Source organism: Procambarus clarkii, chromosome 67, assembly GCF_040958095.1.
Source record: "Procambarus clarkii isolate CNS0578487 chromosome 67, FALCON_Pclarkii_2.0, whole genome shotgun sequence".
NCBI lineage: Eukaryota > Metazoa > Arthropoda > Malacostraca > Decapoda > Cambaridae > Procambarus > Procambarus clarkii.
This window is the reverse complement of record NC_091216.1, coordinates 21,884,317-21,907,010: the sequence shown is the minus strand read 5'-3', so window position 1 is coordinate 21,907,010 and position 22,694 is coordinate 21,884,317. Positions and strand designations below refer to the sequence as shown.

General features: G+C 42.2%; 2 protein-coding genes across 2 annotated transcripts; one reads left to right on the top strand and one right to left on the bottom strand.

Annotated features, from left to right (window-relative positions):
• Positions 1-1,393: 1,393 nt before the first annotated feature.
• On the top strand, positions 1,394-8,501 carry LOC138355391 (uncharacterized). Its single transcript, XM_069310281.1, has 3 exons — positions 1,394-1,470; positions 2,554-2,723; positions 7,813-8,501. The coding sequence occupies exons 1-3, from the start codon at positions 1,394-1,396 to the stop codon at positions 8,499-8,501; spliced, it is 936 nt and encodes a 311-aa protein (XP_069166382.1).
• A 10-nt stretch (positions 8,502-8,511) lies between these two features.
• LOC138355390 (testis-expressed protein 10) lies at positions 8,512-22,673 on the bottom strand. The gene is made up of 6 exons (XM_069310280.1): positions 22,460-22,673; positions 21,540-21,741; positions 18,834-19,040; positions 15,033-15,224; positions 8,623-8,820; positions 8,512-8,523 (listed from the first exon to the last, which is right to left on the bottom strand). The coding sequence occupies exons 2-6, from the start codon at positions 21,732-21,734 to the stop codon at positions 8,512-8,514; spliced, it is 804 nt and encodes a 267-aa protein (XP_069166381.1). The 5' UTR covers positions 21,735-21,741; positions 22,460-22,673.
• Between the last annotated feature and the right edge of the window lie 21 nt (positions 22,674-22,694).

Genomic DNA, 22,694 nt, shown 5'->3' with positions numbered 1-22,694 from the left:
GAAGCAGAGGTAGTGGAGGTAGAAGCAGGGGTAGTGGAGGTAGAAGCAGAGGTAGTGGAGGTAGAACAGGGATGTGGAGGTAAAGCAGAGGTAGTGGAGGTAGAAGCAGAGGTAGTGGAGGTAGAAGCAGAGGTGGTGGAGGTAGAAGCAGAGGTAGTGGAGGTAGAAGCAGGGTAGTGGAGGTAGAAGCAGGGTAGTGGAGGTAGAAGGAGGGTGAAGCAGCGGGGTAGGGAGGTAGAAACCCAACTAACCAACCAAGTAACTAAGAAAGTAACCAAGTAACTAAGCAAGCAACTAACCAAGTAACTTGGGTAGAAACCCAAGTAACCAACCCAGTCAACTCATTCCATATCAAACAAAATTCAAAACAATCCTCTCCTGCTGTGAGTACCGGTGACTGCTTCCTGTCTCTGCCTGCCTCCGCGCTGCTTGACGCAAGTTTCAGCCACAACATATACCCCAGACCATTCTTAACCAACCATGTCTTTCAACAGCAAAGCTGCGCAGGGAAAAAAGAACAAAAATTCTCCTAACAAGGTATCCATCCCGAACATCACTGACAGCCATCGTGTTTCTTTCTCTGGGAGCTCTGGGGTCCGGGGCGGCGGTGCTGTTCTCCCCCCTACTCCACCACTGAGCCAGGGGGCCGTGTCCTCTCAATCATCTCCTAATTCCACGCTTTCATCCCACTTCTTGCAATTCAAGCGTGCTTCTGGACCCTCGCTGGATATCCCTAACTGGGCCGAGAATCAGTGGTTCAAAAAGCTGTGCCTAGTCCTTGAGGCTCAAATTACGATCACTCAGATCCTCCAAACTGAGAATCAAGCGAACTGCGCGAACCTTCATCATCAACAACAAGAAATAACCTTTCTCCGTGAGGATATTAGAATTTATAAGGCTAGCCAAGATCAACTCCAGCATGACATAAATGATCTCCGCGAGGAAAATATGCGTCTGAAAACTGATGAAGCCATAAAAAAACAAAAGGAAGCTCTCAACAAAATGAATGTATATCAGTACTTTATCCGCGCAACATAAAGTACTGATACATATTCATTTTGTTGAGAGCTTCCTTTTGTGTTTTTATGGCTTCATCAGTTTTCAGACGCATATTTGCCTCGCGGAGATCATTTATGTCATGCTGGAGTTGATCTTGGCTAGCCTTATAAATTCTAATATCCTCACGGAGAAAGGTTATTTCTTGTTGTTGCCTATTTTCCAGGACGAACAAGACAAGCATAAACTGCCTGACTCCCTTGTTGTGTTATCTCCATCCATTCCTGTGGAAAGTGAAGGTGAGAAGTGTATTGATATAGTACATGCTCTCATAAAAGACGAATTGAATTATAATCTCAATAAAACAAACATAATTGCTGCCTACAGAGTAGGCAAAATGAATCCCTCGGGACAAAACCAGACAAAAATTCGCCTTAAGCTAGCTACCAAGTTCATAAAATCTGATCTTGTCCGGTGAGCAGGATCATCACGTCAGGAGATTTACATCAATGAATGCTTGACCACAAAAAGGCTGGGACTCTTCTTTCGCTTGCGTCAATCCGGAAAAATAACCCGGGTGTGATCCAGCAGTGCTTCGTGAGAGACGGTATGATAAAAGTGAGAAAAGCTTCTTCAGGTAAAATGTTTACAATCTCAATTAAGAATACCTTCGAAACATTTCTCAACCAGTGTGGTTTGACTGACCCAGTCAGTTAGTCAGGCCAGACCGGCCTGCATTAACCCTTTCACTTATGCCTCTTCTTATATAATCCCCTTGTCACCAAGTGCAGGCCAGGTAACCTGTACTTCATTGTTATCTAGCCTAGCCTAGATAACAAGCTAGCCTAGTCTTCCCATGCTCCATTGTACCTTGGCATTGCCTGTGTTCTCTAGTGTAAACCATTACTTTCAGTGTACCTCAAAGTAATCTACCTCATTTTGTTATAGTGTAACTTTAGAAATTTACTATAGTGTAATTACTTTAGTATAGTAAACTTTACTTTAGGTGAATAATATAGATCGAAGTAATTTTGATTTGTATTGGTCATCTATTAGAATTAATTATTCTAGTTCATTTTTCTTTTTCTTAAGTTCATAAATTTTTTTTAGGATCTCAACTAAGCTTTTTTTTTTGTTAGAAATTATCATTAAGTTTATATTACTTTAGAATTTTTATTCAACTTTCTTCTCTGTAACCCAGGTTGCCTAGCCTCTCCACCCTTGCTCCATTGTTCTTTTGGCTTTGCCTGTGTCCCCTAGTGCAATATTTTTGCTTTAAGTGTATCTGAAAGTACCTTAAAGCAACCTACCTCATTTTGTGTATAGTTTTGTATATTTTTATTATATCTAGATCTATTTTATAATTGTCTTTTTTGCCTTTTCTCCGTCAAACATCCCTCTTATGCAAACCAGAATAAACCCAGAACTAAACCTCTTATCTAGTATCTATGACAATCATCACTTTAATGATCAAAATTGCAGGTATTATACAGCACATGATGTAAGCAGTGTTTTAACACATAATCACAATGTTTCTGTAATTAATTTGAATGTAAGATCTCTAAGCAAACACTTTGATGATGTTGGTGCCCTGATTCAAACAGTTGACAACAAATTATCTTTAATTGTGCTTACTGAAACATGGTTAAAAGAGGATACTACACATCTCTACAACGTTCCTAACTACTCAGCAATTCACAACTGTCGTCCTACTCAAAGAGGTGGTGGTACTGCTCTTTACTACCACCAAGAACTGACTTGCTGAAAAGTAATTAAAACTGATTCAGATTCAGATTCAGATGTTTATTCAGGTAAGGTATATACATACAAGTGATGTTACATTAATGGATTGATATATAGATAGAGCTAGTACATACAATGCCTAAAGCCACTATTACGCAATGCGTTTCGGGCAAGAAAAACATTAATATCTAGAACTTAATACTAATTGAGCATAAAGAATAAAAGATGTTGAGAACAAATACAAATAAAGATAAAAAAAAAGGGGGAACATGACTGAAAAAGCAGCACAAATACAATAGGTTGACAAACAGTGTTTATTAAAAAAAAGAAAAAAAAAGAAAATAACAGACATGGGTTGACAATAGAGGAGTGAGGTAGATTACAGGGAATTTATTAGGTAGTGTTTAGTTTTTATCTTAAACTGGTTGAGAGAGGTACAGTCTTTAACATGGTTGGGAAGGTCATTCCACATTCTGGGCCCCTTGATTTGCAGAGCATTTCTAGTTTGATTAAGACGTACTCTAGGAATATCAAAACTGTATTTATTTCTGGTGTGGTGCTCATGGGTTCTGTTACAACCTTCTATGAAGCTTTTAAGATCAGGATTGGCATTATAGTTTAGCGTTTTTATATATGTATAATACACATGAGAGAATGTGCAGTGACTTAATATCTAACATATTAAGAGATTTGAGTAGGGGTACCGAGTGATGTCTGGGGCCAGAGTTGGATATTGTTCTAATAGCGGCTTTGTGTTGGGTAATTAGAGGACGTAAGTGATTTTGGGTAGTAGAACCCCAAGCACAAATACCATAGTTGAGATAAGGATAGATAAGGGAGTAATAGAGAGTCACCAGAGCAGGGCGTGGTACATAATATCTGATCTTAGAAAGAATGCCCACAGTTTTTGAAACTTTTTTTGATATATTTAGAATGTGTCCCTGGAAATTCAGCTTGTGGTCAATGATAATGCCAAGGAATTTGCCATCTAATTTGTTACAAATTTGGGTATTGTTTATTTTGAGATTTATAAGACTAGAGGATTTATTGCCAAACAGAATATAGAAGGTTTTGTCAATGTTAAGGGTGAGTTTGTTGGCAGTTAGCCAAAGATGGACTTTATTTAGCTCAGTATTTACTGTGGCATTTAGAGCAAGAGGGTCAGGACTGGAGTAAATGAAGGTTGTGTCGTCAGCAAATAGAATTGGTTTGAGGTGTTGGGAGGCATTTGGAAGGTCATTAATGTAGATGAGAAAGAGGAGAGGGCCAAGTATGCTGCCCTGAGGAACACCAATGTTGATGGGTAGGGTGGGAGAAATTGTATTATTCACAGAAACATATTGGAGCCTATTAGTAAGGTAGGACTCGAGGTATTGTAGGGAGTGTCCTCTGACTCCATAATGATGTAATTTAAGAAGAAGGTTTTGGTGGTTGACAGTATCAAAAGCTTTACGCAGGTCCACAAATAACCCAACAGGAGCTCCTTTTTATCAAGAGCTGTATGAATCGAGTTAAGCATACTAATAAGTGCATCGTTAGTGCTTTTTTTTGGGTCTGAAGCCATATTGGCAAGGGCTAAGTATATTGAGTTTGGCTAGATATGAGTAAAGCTGCTTGTATATAAGTTTTTCAAAATTTTTGACAAGTTTGGCAGGATTGATATAGGTCTGTAGTTGTTAACATCTGTGGGGTCACCACATTTGTGGACAGGCGTTACTCTCGCTTTTTTTAGAATATCTGGAAAGGTTTGGAGTTCAAGTGACTTGTTGAAGAGCAAAGCAATAGCAGGGGCTAAAGATCTGGAGGCTTTTTTGTAAATTAAAGTTGGTATCTCCTCAAGGGCACCAGACTTGGTTTTAAGGGAAAGGATTATCTCATTGACGTCAGTGGAGTTAATAGGCTTTAGGTACAGAGACTGTGGATAGTTACCTGTAAGATAGTCCTTAATGTCAGTACTGGAAGATGGAATATCATTTGCAAGGGATGAACCAATGGAAGAGAAGAACCTATTGAACTCAATAGCAGAATCAGAGGCTGAAAGCTGACCATCGTTATTAGACAGGAGAGTCGGTTTGTTATTTAAAGATTTCTTTGATCCCAATATTTGTGAAATTGTGCTCCAAGTTTGTTTAATGTTGCTCTTTATTTGAGTAAATTTATCTTCGTAGTAATTAGTTTTGGCTCGTCTAATTATCTTAGTTAGCAATAATGAGTAATTCTTTGAGAATTCTTTGGAGACAATTCCTAACCTATACTTCTTCTCAAGGTCGTGTTTTTTGTTAATGGATTTCAGTATTCCCTTTGTAAGCCAAGGATTGTTAAGCCTTTTGCTTGTGACTTGTTTTGTAAGCCTAGGACAGTGGGTGTTATAAAGGCTAAGAGTTGCTTGTAGAAAAGATTGCACTGCTAGGTTGATGTCCCCTATGTTACCTAATTCGGACTCCCAGTTGACATTATCAGCAGCAGTTATAAAATTGTTTATAGCAGTTTCATTGTGCAGCCTAAAGCTTAACTCCCTTGTTTCTAGAGGTGGTTTGCTAATGTTAGTTAAGAGAAATGTGGGGTAGTGGTCTGTAGTGCTATCGGTGATTATACCTGAAGTAAGCGGAGAGGTTATGTTGGTCCAGATGTGATCTAGAGTCGTGGCAGTGCTATCAGTGATTCTAGTAGGTCTAGTGATTAAGGGTATGAGGAGGCAGGAATTCATGCAGTTGAGGAAGCTAACAGCAGTAGGGTGTTCTGGCTCGCAGAGGTCAATATTAAAGTCCCCTGCGATAATTAGGTGGTTTTTGTTCAGTCTGTTATCAAGTATTAGATTTCTAAGGTTTGAGTTGAATACAGACACATCAGTGTTGGAATTCTATAGACTGCACCCACAGACAGGACAGACTCGGCACCCTTGACTCTGAAGCTGGCGAAGATATACTCCCCATAGCAGTCTCTAGTTCTAATTTCTTTTAAGCATGTTAGTTCTTGGTGGTAGTAAAGAGCAGTGCCACCACCTCTCTGAAGTTGACGACAGTTGTGAATTGCTGAGTAGTTAGGCATGTTAAAGAGTTGAGTAGTATCTTCTTTCAACATGTTTCAGTAAGTATAATAAAAGAGAATTTGTTGCCAATAGTTTCAATCAAGGCACTAACATCATCGAAGTGTTTACCTAGGGATCTAACGTTCAAATTGATTACAGAGATATTGTGATTATGAGTTAATACATTGTTTACATCATGTGCTGCAAAATATCTGCAATTTAGATCATTAAAGTGATTATTGTCATAGATAGTGGATAAGAGGTTAAGTTCTGGGTCTATACTTGACTGCATAAAAGAAGCTGATTGTGGAATCAGAAATAAGTAGAAAAAAGCTATAAAATAGGGAAAAATATTTACACAATACTGTACAAAACAAACACAAAAGGGGCTTACAGGGGTACAATGGAGTAAGGGAGTATGGCTAGGCTAGGCAACCTAGGCAATTAATGAGATTAAAGAAAAAACATGTAAACATGGACTATACAAAACACAAGATATGGAAATACAAATACAACTAGATCAACATCAACATCGGTGTTCCTCAGGGCAGCATACTTGGCCCTCTTCTCTTTCTCATCTACATTAATGACCTTCCAAATGCCTCCCAACACCTCAAACCAATTCTATTTGCTGACGACACAACCTTCATTTACTCCAGTCCTGACCCCCTTGCTTTAAATGCCATAGTAAATACTGAGCTAAATAAAGTCCATCTTTGGCTAACTGCCAACAAACTCACCCTTAACATTGACAAAACTTTCTATATTCTGTTTGGCAATAAATCCTCTAATCAAATAAATCTCAGAATAAACAATACCCAAATTTGTAACAATTAGATGGCAAATTCCTTGGCGTTCTCATTGATCACAAGCTGAATATCCAGGGACACATTCTAAATATATCAAAAAAAGTTTCAAAAACTGTTGGCATTCTTTCTAAGATCAGATATTATGTACCCTGCCCTGCCCTGGTGACGCTCTATTACTCCCTCATCTATCCATATCTATCTCATATCTCTCTATTACTCCCTCATCTATCCATATCTCAACTGTGGTATTTGTGCTTGTGATTCTACTACCCAAAATTTATTTACGTCCTCTAATTACTCAACACAAAGCTGCTATTAGGACAATATCCAACTCTGGCCCCAGACATCACTCGGTACCCCTACTCAAATCTCTGAATATGTTAGATGTTAAGTCACTGCACATTTTCTCATGTGTATTATACATATATAAAATGCTGAACTGTAATGCCAATCCTGACCTCAAAGCTTCATTGAAACCAATACTCCTATCCAATAACGATGGTGTGCTTTCAGCCTCTGATACTACTATTGAATTCAATAGGTTCTTCTCATCCATTGGGTCATCCCTTGCTAATGATATTCCATCCTCCATCTTGAGGTTATCTTGAGATGATTTCGGGCTTTAGTGTCCCCGCGGCCCGGTCCTCGACCAGGCCTCCACCCCCAGGAAGCAGCCCGTGACAGCTGACTAACTCCCAGGTACCTATTTACTGCTAGGTAACAGGGGCATTCAGGGTGAAAGAAACTTTGCCCATTTGCTTCTGCCTCGTGCGGGAATCGAACCGGCGCCACAGAATTACGAGTCCTGCGCGCTATCCACCAGGCTACGAGGCTCCATTACTAATGTTCAGGACTACCTTACAGGTAACTATCCACAGTATCTGTACCTTACGCCTGCTAATTCCACTGATGTTAACGAGATAATCTTTTTCCTTAAAACAAAGTCTAGTACCCTTGCTCAGATACCAACTCTAATTTACAAAAAAGCCTCCAGATTTCTTGCTCTTGCCATAGCACTGCTATACAACAAGTCACTTGAACTCCAAACCTTTCCAGATATTCTAAAAAAAGCGAGAGTAACCCCAGTCCATAAATGTGGTGATCCCACTGATGTCAACAACTTCAGACCTATATCAATTCTGCCAAACTTGTCAAAAATATTTGAAAAATTAATCTACAAGCAGCTTTACTCTTATCTAGCCAAATACAATATACTTAGCTTTTGCTTTTTTGTAGAAGCAGAGGTGGTGGAGATAGAAGCAGAGGTAGTGGAGATAGAAGCAGAGGTAGTGGAGATAGAAGCAGAGGTGTTGGAGATTGAAGCAGAGGTAGTGGAGATAGAAGCAGAGGTGTTGGAGATAGAAACAGAGGTAGTGGAGATAGAAGCAGAGGTGTTGGAGATAGAAGCAGAGGTAGTGGAGATAGAAGCAGAGGTGTTGGAGATAGAAACAGAGGTAGTGGAGATAGAAGCAGAGGTGTTGGAGATAGAAGCAGAGGTAGTGGAGATAGAAGCAGAGGTAGTGGAGGTAGAAGCAGAGGTAGTAGAGGTAGAAGCAGAGGTAGTGGAGGTAGAAGCAGAGGTAGTGGAGATAGAAGCAGAGGTGTTGGAGATAGAAGCAGAGGTAGTGGAGATAGAAGCAGAGGTGTTGGAGATAGAAACAGAGGTAGTGGAGATAGAAGCAGAGGTGTTGGAGATAGAAGCAGAGGTAGTGGAGATAGAAGCAGAGGTGTTGGAGATAGAAACAGAGGTAGTGGAGATAGAAGCAGAGGTGTTGGAGATAGAAGCAGAGGTAGTGGAGATAGAAGCAGAGGTGTTGGAGATAGAAACAGAGGTAGTGGAGATAGAAGCAGAGGTGTTGGAGATAGAAACAGAGGTAGTGGAGATAGAAGCAGAGGTGTTATGTAAAAATACCAATCTTATGTAATCTCACCAACTCACTGTACCGTCTTGCAAATAAAATTATTATTATTATTATTATTATTATTATTATTATTATTATAAGGTTCAGTATGTGCAGGAGTATGGCACAAGTTCTGGCAACTCACCTGCCAGATGGTGACTGGCAATTGCTCTTCAATATGTCTCTGCGCCCGGAGAATAGCCTCTAAGAAGTTGGATAGCTCCTGCAGTAACTGTAGCCGCCATCTGTGACCCGTTAAATTGTTGCTAGGATTGACATGTAAAATGCGAGAAAAGTCCACCATGTTTGGTTTCCTTTCAGGAGTCATCTGTGTGCTGCAAGCCTGTAAAGTAAAATATTTTGATCAACGTTTCACTGACGGTTGCATTAACACTACTGTATACTCTTATTATAGTTGAGTATAATACCACATGTAAAAAAAATTATCAGTGCACTGGTGATACTATTATGTGTTAATGGTGGTACAAGCAGGTTTATAATGCTGATGGTAACATCAATGTTTGGCTCAAACAACATAATTAACAATATCTCTACATCATACCAATGATTGTTATAAAAACTTTCTGGGGGAGCCCTGTCGGCTCCCTGGAGCTATCTATGCTGAATGGATATGTATAACTTTCTTCCATCAGTTAAAGTGCTTGGAGTTCTTGCCTACTGGGGACCACGGGCCAGAATCTGGCCCCCTCTAAAAGGCACGAGGAGCAATAGCCTATAGAAACCCTCCTGTGGTTGGGAGCATTCTATGTCTGCCATCAACCGGGACAGGTACCCACAAAGGTAGCCTGTCCCTGTCGCCCCAAAACAAACCACTATTGTGGTGAAATATTGCTACCGAAAGCCGAACGAGTGAACAGAACCCCCCAAATATAATTATCAAACTGACATGATGTCATCATGTCCCCACGCCGCCGTCTGTGCAACCCCCCCTCCCCACCTCCTCAGGGGGGAAGGGGGAGCCCCAGACCATCCGCGCCGGCGATCCAACCGGCAGTTCTTGGCTGATGTAATTACTGGCCGGTCGAGTGCCTCTGGCTCCAGTTTTGTTTCAGTTCTAGTTCTAGTCCTTCCCCTTCTGTTGTGCATACTTCCTTCCCTTGCTTCCGGCTCCGAACCGTAGGCGGGTTTCGGGGTTGGAGCTGGGTCTGGCTAATTTGAGACTGGCGGCCTCGGGGATTTTCCTCTTCCAGGGTGGCGCAGAGGCATTCGAGCCTGTTCCTCCAGCCATGCAGTATGGATCTAACCAGTGGGCTCCCTTCCTTAGTGTTTTGTACGGCTGCCCTGTCTTTTTTTTGTGAGGCTGGGGCTTTGGGGGTATGGCTCGGCCCCGGGTCCTGCTGTAAAGGTTCCCGGGGTTGGGGAGGGGATGCCTGGGAGCCTCGGCTTCGTTTTGCCCCACTTGGGTCTTTGTTACCCTCGGTGCAGGGCTTGCAGTTCCTCAGAGTGGGGTTTTTCCTTCCCTCCTTTGCATTCGTGTCGGTTTCTGGTCTACACCTCCCTGGGTTCGGTTCCATGTCCCTTCGAGTCCATCGGTCCCATCATTCCTGGGGGTGTGTTTCACCCCCTTTTCGCGCTTACGTCTCGATACTGTTCTCTTTGTATAAGGATCCCTGCATGTCCCTTGAACGGGGATGTCTTTTTGTCCATATATGCCTCCGTGCATTTGTGCTTGCTTGTCATGGTTCTCATTGGTTCACGACCCTCTTCGTACCTTCCAATATTATTGGAACGTCTCTTGACTTCCTGTGAGGTTTCCTTCTGGTCCTTTTTCAGATTCGTTGGTCCCCTTCCGTCCTCCTTGTCTTCTTTTGCTTCTGTTTCACCTTATTTTGTTTTCACCTCATCTCTACTTCCTGTTTTGACGTTCCTCGTATTCGTTACGTACGCCTTGCTGGTGTATGTACGATAAGTGTATGTCTGACTGGTGTACGAGCCACGCCACCCAGTAGACGACGGGTGGTGCGGTTCGTACCTCGCGCACTGGGGCTGGGTGTTCATTTTGTGTCTGGGCGGTGTACTCGTGTTCTGCGTCGTTTATCGCGGTTTTCTACGGCTTCTCGCTCGTCTTCTCTCTCCAGTCATAGCCCTCTAGATGCTGGGGGGTGTTCTGGATTTTATACGTGGGACGTCACTTCGTTCTTTTCTCTGCTTCCGGGTGTGGGGTGGCTTAGAGTGGCACCACCTCCACCACTGTACTGCACCTCGTCTTCTGCTGGGCACACACCTCTGGACTTATTTCGACTTCGAATTCAACTTTATATTCCGGAAAGAGTACATACATTGCCTATAACCTCTAGTACGCTTGGCGTACTAGAGGGTATAGGCAATGTATGCCTATATCGGTCAAACCACCGGCGATTCTTCAGGTATGTTCCTCGGCTCGACTGTGTTGTGGCATGGTCGTGTCTCCGCTCTGCAGATAAGATTGTACTGTCTGGCAACTCTGTCGGCCAGGTGCTGGTTCTCGACTTTTGGTGGGGTACTTGCCTAGTTGTGCTTGCAGGGGTTGAGCTCTGGCTCTTTGGTCCCACCTCTCAACTGTTGGTCGACGGGTGTGCAGTTTCCCGAGCCTACTGGGCTCATATCTTCTCTACATTTGCAACTGTGTGTGGAGTCTGCTTCCACCACATCGCTTCCTAGTGCATTCTATCTCCTCTGACATTGATCAGGTTCTTTTTAATGTCTGTGGCTCATTTGGGTACTCAGCTTCCTCCTGTGTCCCCTTGTGCGTGTACCACCCTTGTTCATTACTCGGTCACTTCCCCACTTGGCAGGGTTGTCAATGGTTCCTAACCAGGTTGTTAGACGTTGTGTCTTGCTTGGACACCTTGCGTGGGTCTTCAGTGACTTTCTTTGTCCATGTATCTTGTTCTTCGTTGTCCTGTGGGACGCTGCCCCGCATTTTGGTGCCTTTGTTTAGTTTTTCGGCACCTGGGTCTTTTTCCTATATTTGGACACTCCTTTCGTTTCCTGCTTCTGTGTCTCCCCTTCCTTGCTTGATCTCTGCTCTCTGGACACTCCTTCCTTGCCTATCTTTGGTGCCTGGCTGCACCCTGATATTCATGTGTCCCTCTGTGTATGTGCGACCTCCACTACACACTTTGCGGTTGGTCGTGTGCATTGCGTTACCAGCTGCTACTTGGTCCGTATTCGGAGTTTTCGTTGCCTGTTTCCATTTTTCCTCCTCCTCTGCTACACATGGCTGTGTATCTGGGTTGGTGCTTATTGGCTATACTGATGTTGGGTGCTGGGATGGGACTGTCCATGTTCAGTTCCCTGCTTTTGGATTAACCCGGTGTTCAGTTTTGGTACCGAGTTTTTTCACTTTTTCTTTGTATCTCGCTGCAGGCTTCTGTGTTGCACTGTCTGTGGGGGGTTGTGGACTTCCGGTCCACTGCTCCTGCCCTACTGATTCTTTTTCTTGGGACGGCTAGCTGGGATTCCGGTCCTGGCTCTGGCTTTTCTTTGTTCCTTTTCCGGAGCGCGTTTTTGTTTTCATGCAGTTCATGTCCTGCGTATTTCTACTCATGTATGCCTCGGGAATGGATGAGTCGTTCTTTCCTGTCCCTGCTGGAGCTGGTTGCGCTGCTCCTTTGGGTTGCGGGGTTGCCGTTTTTCGCTTCGCGTCTCGCGCTTTCGTTCGTGGTGCTCGTTTTCCTCATTGGCCTCTGCCTGGGCCCTGGCTCCTCGGTGTTTGGCCTTGTTGGTCCTTCAAGGGTCCTGGGAGGTTCTTACCGGATGGGGCGTGTCTGCTCGCCTGGGTTGGTTCCTTTTCAGCTCGCTGGGGTTGGGTTCCTGGTTTCTCTGGCGGCCGTTCCTTCTGGTTTTTGCCTGCCTTGGCAGGAGCTGCTGCTTTACTCTGTTCCAGTCCTGCTGGTCTCCCCCTCTTTTTGCAGATCAGTCCACACTGGTTCGTTCTTCCCCTCGAGTCTTCGCATCTCGGGTTTTTGTCTAGTTTCTCATCACTTGTGTGGGCACTGGTGACTTCGTTGTTGGTTTCCCACCTGCATGCTTCATCTCGGTGGCGGTGCGTAGTTTTCCTGGTGGTCCTTCCAGTTTTCCTATCACTGCGTAGGGTCCTTCAGTCTCTGATAGGGTTGGCTTGTCTTTACCTTAGGGGTTGTCGTTCCAGGATTGTCGTCAGATACCGTGTACTGTCGCCTTGTCTTGGATGGTGCTGGCGGAGCTGCTCCAGCTTGCGTTCGGTGTTGCTGTAACTTCTGCTTCGTTCCGCTTGCTGTCTTGGGTATTGTTTTCCCTCTGGCCTGCTCTTGCATTTCCGGTGCCGTCCTAGTTGTTGGCCTGGGTGGTTTATTTTCTTTCTTCTCCTCGTTTTGTTCCTTGGGTTGCTGCTTGGTTGGTCAGGGGTGCTTCCTTTGTTATTCGGTTGCGGTTCTTCGCTGTTCTCTGCACGTCTTGGCCTCTGGGGTCGTGGACGTGTATTGGTTTGACCGGGTTCCCTCCCTTCCCTCATTTCTGTTCTTGGGTTCGGGTCTGCAGGGTCTTTAGTTTTGTCTGTGATTTTGTTTTTTTGGTTCGGGTGCATGGCGTCCACCTCCTGGATCCTTCCCTCTTTTCCTTATCTGTGGCGAGGTAGCTCCGGGAAGCCAACGGGGCTCTCCCCAGAAAATCAGCATTGAATGTAATGAAACGCTATTTTCTGGGCGAGTCCCGGAAGCTCCTCGCCATCTCTCACTCCCTCCAGTTGGCAGTATTTTTCTCGTATTTTGACATACAGTATAAGAACTGCCAGTTGGATCACCGGTTGGATCACCGGCACAGATTGTCTGGGGCTCCCCCTCCCCCCTGCCGGGTAGGGGGGGGGGGGTTGCGCAGACGGAGGCACAGCGACATGATGACGTCATGCTAGTTTGATAATTTTATTTGGGGGGGGGGGGTCTGTCCACTCGTTCGGCAGCAATATTTCACCAGAATAGGGGTTTGTTTTGGGGTGCCTATCTTTCTGAGTGTCTGTCCCAGTCGATGGCAGACATAGAATACTCCCAACCACAGGGAGGTTTTCATAGGCCATTGCTCCTCGTGCCTCTCTGAGGGGGGCCAGATTCTGCCTCGTGGTCCCCAGTAGGCAAGAACTCCAAGCACTTTGACGGATGCCAGAAAGCTATACATATCCATTCAGCCTGGATAGCTCCGGGAAGCCTCCAGGACTTGCCCAGAAAATGGCATTTCATTACATTCAACGCTGGTTTTTTGCTAAATTACAAAATAAAATGGCAATCATCATAACTCGCGATGCCTTTCTTCTCATATGAGAAGGACGAGAATGTTGCCTCCTCCTTTGTGCTTCGAACTGCTCTTTGCCACACTTCTCGTGCCTTGTGATGCCCCTCGCCTCATGCCTGACGATGCCCCTCGCCTCATGCCTTGTGATGCCCCTCGCCTCATGCCTGACGATGCCCCTCGCCTCTTACTTACTCAAGTGGGTTCTGGGAGTCCTACTTCACAATCCAGCCTGGGGCCAGGCTTGATATTTGATAACTTGGTCCAACAGGCTGTTGCTTTAGGCTGTCCACAGGTCTTTATATCCACTACAACCCTTTTGGTTTGGCATTTTTTCACAAACTTTTTAAATTTTGTCATCAACATGTCCACTTTAATTCTGCTAATATTTCTGGTTTGTTGGGATGATATTGAATTGCTGTAGCCCTCTTATGTTCATACAGTGCTCTCCGATTGTGCCTATGGCACCTCTATTCTTCACTGGGTCTATTCAGCATTTCCTACCAAATTGTTCACTCCGTATATTTTTTTTTATTGTGCTTATCCTACCAGTATCTTCTATGTACATAATACATGATATTTCCCTAGTCTCCTTTCTAGAGAGTACATTTTGAGAGCTTCGAGATGGTTCCAATACTGTAATTCTGGTGTTTTATCAAAAAATATCCAAATGTACCATACAGTACTGTAAATGTGTTCCCTGTATTCCCTCTATTTCAGAGATATCTCCTGCTTTGAAAAGGCAAGCAAGTGTCAAGGAGTACTCAAAGTGGAAAACCACAAATGAATTAAATAGGAGCATTGTGATGGGATCCCTGGATTTGAAGGTTCTCATAATCCAACCAGTATTATTTCTGACTAATGCTACATTTTCTTTGTCATGCTTACTGAGCATTACCCCTCACCTCATGCTTCATGATGCCCATCCCCTCACGTTTCACGATGCCCATCCCCTCGTGTTTCACAATGCTTCAATTCCCCTGACAGTACAGTACAGACACATGTGGGCATGTTTTCTTTTACCTGATGTCTATGCTTACCTAGCAGTAAATAGGTACTGTAGCTGGAAGTCAGGCTTATACAATGTGGGTTGTATCTTGTGGAAGGTCAGCATTTGGCCTAAGGATAGCTCAATAAGCCTAATAGGCTTCCTGTCCTTGACAGTGGAGAAACCATTTCATGGATAATGATGCCTCTCATGTTATGCTACCTTTATAATAACCCACACAGAAACTCAAGAGATCAAGCATTAAACAGAGAACAGGATAGAAATAACGTAAAACTGTTACATACCTTTCTGGAGATGAGGTCAACAAAGTTCTTGAGCAGCGTATTTGCATGGGAGGCAATAAGGGCAGGAGTGTGCTTGATGAGCACCTTCATCAGTTTGAGTGAGTCTCCCTGTACACTGATGTTGAGGTGAACCATAGCACAAGACAAGTGGGTTGCAATTATGTTGAAGTATGGTGCAATATTGGACCCCACCTGTAGAACACAAGATGAACACTAACATACAATTCAAATATTTATCCCCCTCTTGGGACCACATAAGGAGGAAGGTAAACACCCACACATACATACATATATATACAACTGATAAAGTAACCTTTCCAGGCATAAGAATCATATTATATGTAACTTTCTATAAAAGCCCTCTCAGTAGTTCCCCAAGCTATAGCACTTGGCTTGCTAAGCCATAGTGAATCACACTAGGCCTCCAAGACTTATCTGAGTCTACCAGGACCAGAATATGGTTCTCTCTAGCTGTGAGGTGAAAGAACCTTGGGGGATCAAAGAAAACCCAAAACAAAGAAAAACTAAGTATAAGTGCATCAAAATTAACACTTGTTTGAAAGGACATTAATTGCCCTGATGAAATCAGGTCAAACAATCACTGTCATGAGGTAAACACCCCAGTTGTCCTGGCTTAACACTTTTCCTAATAATTACCTTGCTGTACCTACCCCAGCCATATTATACCCGACTGCAAGGTCAGACGTCAGCCCAGGTCACTCGAGGTCCCTGCAAGCAAACCATTTCATTCACTTCCCTACTGCAGAGTCACACCTCTCCACCTCATACTCTCACATAAGTGGTGTTGGCTATCTGTGGAAAGTTTTGTTCTACACAGGGCCATTGCTCTGCTTTTATTCTATTTCCTGCTTCAAATTTGTGTTTCATGCCACCTGCTTTGAATGTGCCCTGTCATTACATTTTGTTCGAGCTGTTTGTCAGGGTTATCATTCCTGGTAGATAGCATGCATCTCCCTTCCAGGGAGATGCTCTAGATGAGCTATCTTCTCTAAGGAGTTCAGGTTTCCCACTCTACAAACTGAGGAGTAGTGCAGCCCATCCTCATAAAGAAAGGCCGAAGGCCATTCCATGAACCTGCCACTCAACTTATGAGAGCTTGGTTCAACAGACTGTTGCTTGGAGCAGCCCGCAAGCCCACATATCCACCACAACCCAGTTGGTACAGTACTTCTTGAAGAAAATTATCTAGTTTTCTCTTAAAGATGTTCACGGTTGTTCCGGCAATATTTCTTATACAGTACTTGCTGGGAGAATCTTGAACAACTGTGGACCTGTGATGTTTATGCAGTGTTCTTTGATTGTGCCTATGGGACCCTTGCTCTTCACTGGTTCTATTCTGCATTTTCTTCCATATCATTCACTCCAGTATGTTATTTTATTATGTAGATTTGGTACTTGGCCCTCCAGTATTTTCCTCGTGTATATTATTTGATATATCTCTTGTCTCCTTTCTAGCGAGTACATTTGGAGAGCTTCAAGATGATCCCAATAGTTTAGGTGCTTTATCGCGTCTATGTATGCCGTATATGTTCTCTGTATTCCCCTCTATTTTAGCAATCTCTCCTGCTTTGAAGGGGGAAGTGCTGAGCAGTACTCAAAAAGGGACAGTACAAGTGATTTGAGTAGTACAACCATTGTGATGGGATCCCTGGATTTGAACGTTCTCATAATCCATCCTATCATTATTCTGGCCGACGCAATATTTGCTTGGTTATGCTCCTTAACTTTAGGTCATCAGACATCATTATTCCTAAATCCTTTACATGCTGCTTTCCTACTATGGGCAGATTTGATTGTGTTCTGTACCCTGTATTATGTTTAAGGTCCTCATTTTTACCATACCCGAGTACCTGGAATTTATCATTGTTAAACATCATGCTATTTTCTATTGCCCAGTCAAAAACTTTATTAACACTATTGCTTGCTTTGGACACCGATCACATCCACCTTTTTTCTTTCGAGTCTTAGCCGTGGACAGCGTCTATTACAAAAATATTTGTACAAAATTCATTTTTTATCCGATCGACTTCGGGATACTTTAAAAAAAAAGCGCCTTTAAAGTGTGCACAATTTGATACCAAAATGAAAGATGTAACACAAACCGTGGACATTAGGATTTCACTAATTTCTTTGTCATCCTCAGTGTATGAACCTTCACTCATACGAATAGGTCACACCGCTGTAAATGCTTCACCCACGTACTACAAATACAAATAATCGCCAATGGAACCTAGACACCTAACCAATGCCTAGAAATGCATAATATGCTAATATAAAATAATATAATTTATATTTGAGAAAATTCCTATTTTGAATGAACAGCATGTTAAAATTTATGAATGTGTCTTTGGGGTCGACTGCTGGATGGAATGGACTTGGTCTGAGGATGGGTTGAGTAGCATGTGTGTCTTTGAACCCTACTGTGAAGCCTATTAATGAGAAGTGATCATAGTTAGCTGGGATTCAGAGGATTTTCTTGCCAATAATCAAGAGGGAGGGGGGGGGGGGAGGGGGATGCACAAGGTAACCCTTAGGAAGGGCTCAGAACCCTGGCCATGGTGGGAGTGAAATGAAATGGTAGAAAACAATGAACAAATCCACAAGGGCTGTGACGAGGATTCGAACCTACGTCCGAGATTATCCCAGATGCTGCCTTTATCGACTGAGCTACGACATGGTAAAAAGAGTTGAAACCGAAGTTCTACTGAACTTACTGTAATGTATACTGTGTAATGAAGTAAGGGCGAAGAGGGAGAACGGTCTATTGACACAGCTCGAGTGCATGGGGGAGTTGTGTAAAACCCTGGTTTGTCTCGGAGAGGTTGCAGGATCCAGTAAGTTCAGTAGAACTTCGATTTCAACTCTTTTTACCATGTTGTAGCTCAGTCAATAAAGGCAGCATCTGGGATGATCTCAGACGTAGGTTCAAATCCTCATCACGGCCCTTGTGGATTTGTTCATTTGATGCATTACGCTATTGTGATTTCTGTGTGTAGTGGTAGAAGACATGTGATGTGTGTGTGGAATAAATGGTCATGAACCAGAAATAACAATAAAAATACAATGGTCCCTTGAAAATGTAATGTTCCAGGAAAAGCTAATTCTATACCACTTGGCTAAAACAAGCTGCTGACAGGAATTGAACCAATGACATGAAGCAAAAGAGTGAGGGAATAGGCTAGCCAAGTCCCCAGGTGACTTGGGCTAACCATCTCATTGTGCATACATCTGGTGCAGACGATGAGTCACAATAACATGGCTGAAGATATGATGACCAAACCACACATCAGAAGATAAAGAAAACAACATTTCATTCTGTCCTGGACCATTATCAAGTCGTGTGAGAGTCCTCACACACGACTTAATAATGGTCCATTTCAGATGGACCGAAATGTTGTCGTTTCTCCATTTGATGTGTTGTTTGGTCATCACTGCTATCTGGTGGTCAGACACCTCAATCAGGATATTTACCCCAAGGACATTTTTTTTGCATTATTTACCTAGGGGATGCCTAATTTCCTTTCAAACAACTGCCCTTTTTGTTGCACTTATTCTAGTAGGTTTCCCCAGTTTTGTGGTTTATCTCTGATCCTCTACTTCCCTTGTCTCAGAGTGCTGATAGAGTGAGCCATACTATAATTCTGGATCCTGGATAGTAATAGATGGCATGTTGGGCTAAGAACTGGAGGCCCAGAGTAAGCCTTTGAATCCAATGAATAACCCTCCCAGATAATTATACAAAATATCCTATCACATAAATTTCCCCATATCATTGCTCACCTTTATGATAAGAACTTCCATGAATTTGATAGCAGAGGTTCTGATGAGTGCATCTGTGTCGAACAATGCTGGGGCTAGTCCTTGTATCATTGTTGGCAGGTTAGGCTCAAGGATCGGCAACTCATGTTTCTTAACTATCTCCAGCAACCCATTTACGCCATCTTGACGTACAAAAGCACTGCTATGACTTAACCTTGACAATAATTCCTATAAAAACACAATACAGTATTACATTTTGTAGTCAATAAAGTTACAATGATAACCCTACAGAATTCCATAAACTACTGTAAAGAGGATAGTTTTTTGTCCCTCAGAATTTACTCCCGAAAAATTTCTACAGGAAAGACAGAAACCTATTTCCTATATTTCAAGGCATACCAATATGCCTTGATATAGGTATACAGAGGTACCTTCATTTTCGAATTTAATCCGTTCCCAGACGGTTCTAAAATTGAAAATTAAAAAAACAAATTGAATTTCCCAAAAGAAATACAGTACTGTAATGTAAATTGAATTAATCCATTCCACACCCCAAAAATATCAACTTAAAAAACATTTTATACATACTACTACTAATATTTTTAATACAGTATGTACAAATATATCTTACCTTTATTGAGAACTCTTGTTGGCATATTGAAGACAGTAAGGAAGGGGGAGGAGGAGAGGTGTTAAGTGTTTGGAAGGGGAGTCCCCTTCCATTATAACAGCAGTGATGACATTTGTGGGGTACTCACTCTCTCTTACATTTCACAGGCATACCACTAGGACCTGGTTGTGGTTCACTGCTTGCTTTTTTTTTTTTTTTTTTTTTGGAGATATATACAAGAGTTGTTACATTCTTGTACAGCCACTAGTACGCGTAGCGTTTCGGGCAGGTCCCTGGAATACGATCCCCTGCCGCGAAGAATCGTTTTTTCATCCAAGTACACATTTTACTGTTGCGTTAAACAGAGGCTACAGTTAAGGAATTGAGCCCAGTAAATCCTCCCCGGCCAGGATACGAACCCATGACATAGCGCTCGCGGAACGCCAGGCGAGTGTCTTACCACTACACCACGGAGACTGCTAAAATGGGCTTGTCTTACTAAGAATCTGTCTATAGATATTTGTTTTTCCCCTACATTTTAACACTTGTCAGTAGGGCCAAGATTGTAGGGCATGTATTCTAAGGCTAACTGAAGCATGCCACGCTCTAGGTCAGCCCATACATATATCAACTATAGCACCGAAGCAAACCTTGGGTGTCTAGTCAAATTTTCAAAAGAAATTGAGCTCTAGAACCAAAAAAATTTGAGAACAGGGGGCATTTGAAAACACAATGAATGATCTCTTGTTTTTCCTCTATCGTCATTCTTCTAACTATTTTCTTAGGTTGAATATTACCACTGACTTTCTTTGAACCAATGGCATGATATATAATAAGAACTTATGTTCAGAAACCAAAAAAGCACAAAAGCAACGAAATTCTTCACAGAGAATTCTAGCGCGGTCGTCACTAGGTGGAAGACACTGATAAACTGAAGCATGCCACGCTCTCGGTCGGCCCATACGTGTATCAACTATAACACCGAAGCAAACCATGGGTGTCTAGTCATATTTTCAAAAGAAATTGAGCTCTAGAATAAAAAAATTTGAGAACAGGGGCATTCGAAAACTGAGGTTCCACTGTATATAACTTCATACATGATGGGGGCCTCGTAGCCTGGTGGATAGCGCGCAGGACTCGTAATTCTGTGGCGCGGGTTCGATTCCCGCACGAGGCAGAAACAAATGGGCAAAGTTTCTTTCACCCTGAATGCCCCTGTTACCTAGCAGTAAATAGGTACCTGGGAGTTAGTCAGCTGTCACGGGCTGCTTCCTGGGGATGGAGGCCTGGTCGAGGACCGGGCCGCGGGGACACTAAAAAGCCCCGAAATCATCTCAAGATAACCTCAAGAAGATGATATATGTTCTGCCATGTATTCTAAGGCTAACTTGTTATTTTATCACGCAAGTTGAATCACAACTTTTATTTGTGCTACAGTATTATGTACAAATACCTACAGTATAATACCTACAGCATTATGTACAGTATCTATTCTGTTTATTATATCTAAAATGAAGTATCCAAAGATAAACAATGAAAAGTGTATTATTGTATTATTGTTATATTACAGTAACAGGTTGTGCTCTATAAAACAAATTTGTGAAAAACTAATCAAACTGAAGAAAGATATTGTAACATTTACAGATGCTATGTTGTCTTTGTGAAAGCCAGAAACTATAGGATATCAGTGTTTACAAAAATGTATAGAATACTTATTGTACAGTGGAAGGCAAAACTATAAGATACTAGGTACAGTTGATATTCTGTATTACAAAACAGTATTAAGGGAATTACAGGCAAGAAATAACAGATGAACATATATATACGATTTTATATTAGAATGGCATCTTGTCAAATCTTGAAAATATTGTGCAGTAATTATATGTCAATTTAGTAAAAAACAAGAAGGATGATAAAGTGTCACAAAGATTAGAGCAACAATTAAGAGCACATGTATACTGTTACTGTATGTGTTTAACCTGTCTAAAGAGTATTCTGAAAGCTAAACCTATTTTTCGTGATATAAAGTATATCATTGATAATTATAAAGATTTGAATTTCTTACTTTATCTGCACAACCAGCAGATGGTATTATATCATACTTCGGTTCAACACACCTTAATGTTATGCTTCTTTTTTGTAAGAAGACTCTGGTCAGACTTTTTTTCCAGTTGCTCCTTTATGATGATTTTCCGTGCCTTGAAATCAGTCTTTGTTTCATTTTGAGCTTTCTTCAGTTTCTTCCCAACTTTGAGCTTCACTTTTGCAAAATCTGCTTTTTTGTTTTTCTTTGCTTTAGCACTTTTTGTCATTGTGAACCTGAAAGTAAAAATATACAATTGCAAAATTAAAAAAAAAGTGTACTGTAGTTAGAAAACTCACAGATAGTACAGTAATCTACTTTGAATGCAAAAAATATTTCATTGACCTCTGATAAAGCACACCAAGAGCACACCAATACCCTCCAACTCTCTGCACCTCTCAGCCAAACCAATGTGGGACACCATTTTCCCGCTCAAATATCAGACCAGAAATGTTTTAAAAATTTATCATCTTTGACCCAGGTGACAATTGCATTGGGTATTGTATCTTTCTGGGCCATTGATGAGGAATGCCTGACAACTGTATCAAGACCCAGTGGTCAAAAAAAGTTATGTTGGCTAGTGGTCCCCAGGTAATGTAGGCATTCAGACATCTGCTGATCACTAAGGTGGAACCAGGAGTCCATGGTTCAACCTTGACGAATGCGTGTACCAAGATTTAGTACATAAATTCTTCTGTATGTACTAAACCTTGGTATATGGTCTGTATATATTTGTATAAATTCTCAAACATTATTTGTAAATCAGTCATAAATATTAGTTAAAATTAACCAAAAGTGATTCGTCTTCTTGTTAAATAAACAAACATTGAAGACCAGTACATGACACCAATGTCTCTCACAGGCAGTCTACTAAATCCTAGACACTTGCTGTAAAGCACTCACGACCCTGAACAAGGAGACAGTTACGCCAGCAGTAGTTTCTAAGGCACCAACCTTAAGGTAAGCCTTTGGCCTACTCAGCTTTATACAATCAAACAATTCTGAGATCTCTTTACTATGGTGAGGATTATCTGCTTGATAATAGGTGCAATTTGCATGAAGGGTTTGTCCTCCCGATGACTGCACCGAGGATTGAGGATTATGCTACAATGACCATAAAGTCACCGACGAGCAGCCAGGAAACGTGTGGCGTTATTTATTTACAATCCACAGCGTTCGTAATAATAAT

Bases quoted from the DNA above. Each gene is read 5' to 3' on its own strand.
- LOC138355391 (XM_069310281.1), top strand. From the start codon at position 1,394: ATGAATCCCTCGGGACAAAACCAGACAAAAATTCGCCTTAAGCTAGCT. The intron at 1,471-2,553 runs GTGAGCAGGATC...TTTGAATGTAAG, and splicing joins ATAAAATCTGATCTTGTCCG to ATCTCTAAGCAAACACTTTG. The intron at 2,724-7,812 runs GTACTGCTCTTT...GCTTTTTTGTAG, and splicing joins TCCTACTCAAAGAGGTGGTG to AAGCAGAGGTGGTGGAGATA.
- LOC138355390 (XM_069310280.1), bottom strand. From the start codon at position 21,734: ATGACAAAAAGTGCTAAAGCAAAGAAAAACAAAAAAGCAGATTTTGCA. The intron at 19,041-21,539 runs GTGTGTTGAACC...GTGTTTTTATAG, and splicing joins AAAAGAAGCATAACATTAAG to GAATTATTGTCAAGGTTAAG. The intron at 8,821-15,032 runs GTATGTAACAGT...TTTACTTTACAG, and splicing joins TTGACCTCATCTCCAGAAAG to GCTTGCAGCACACAGATGAC.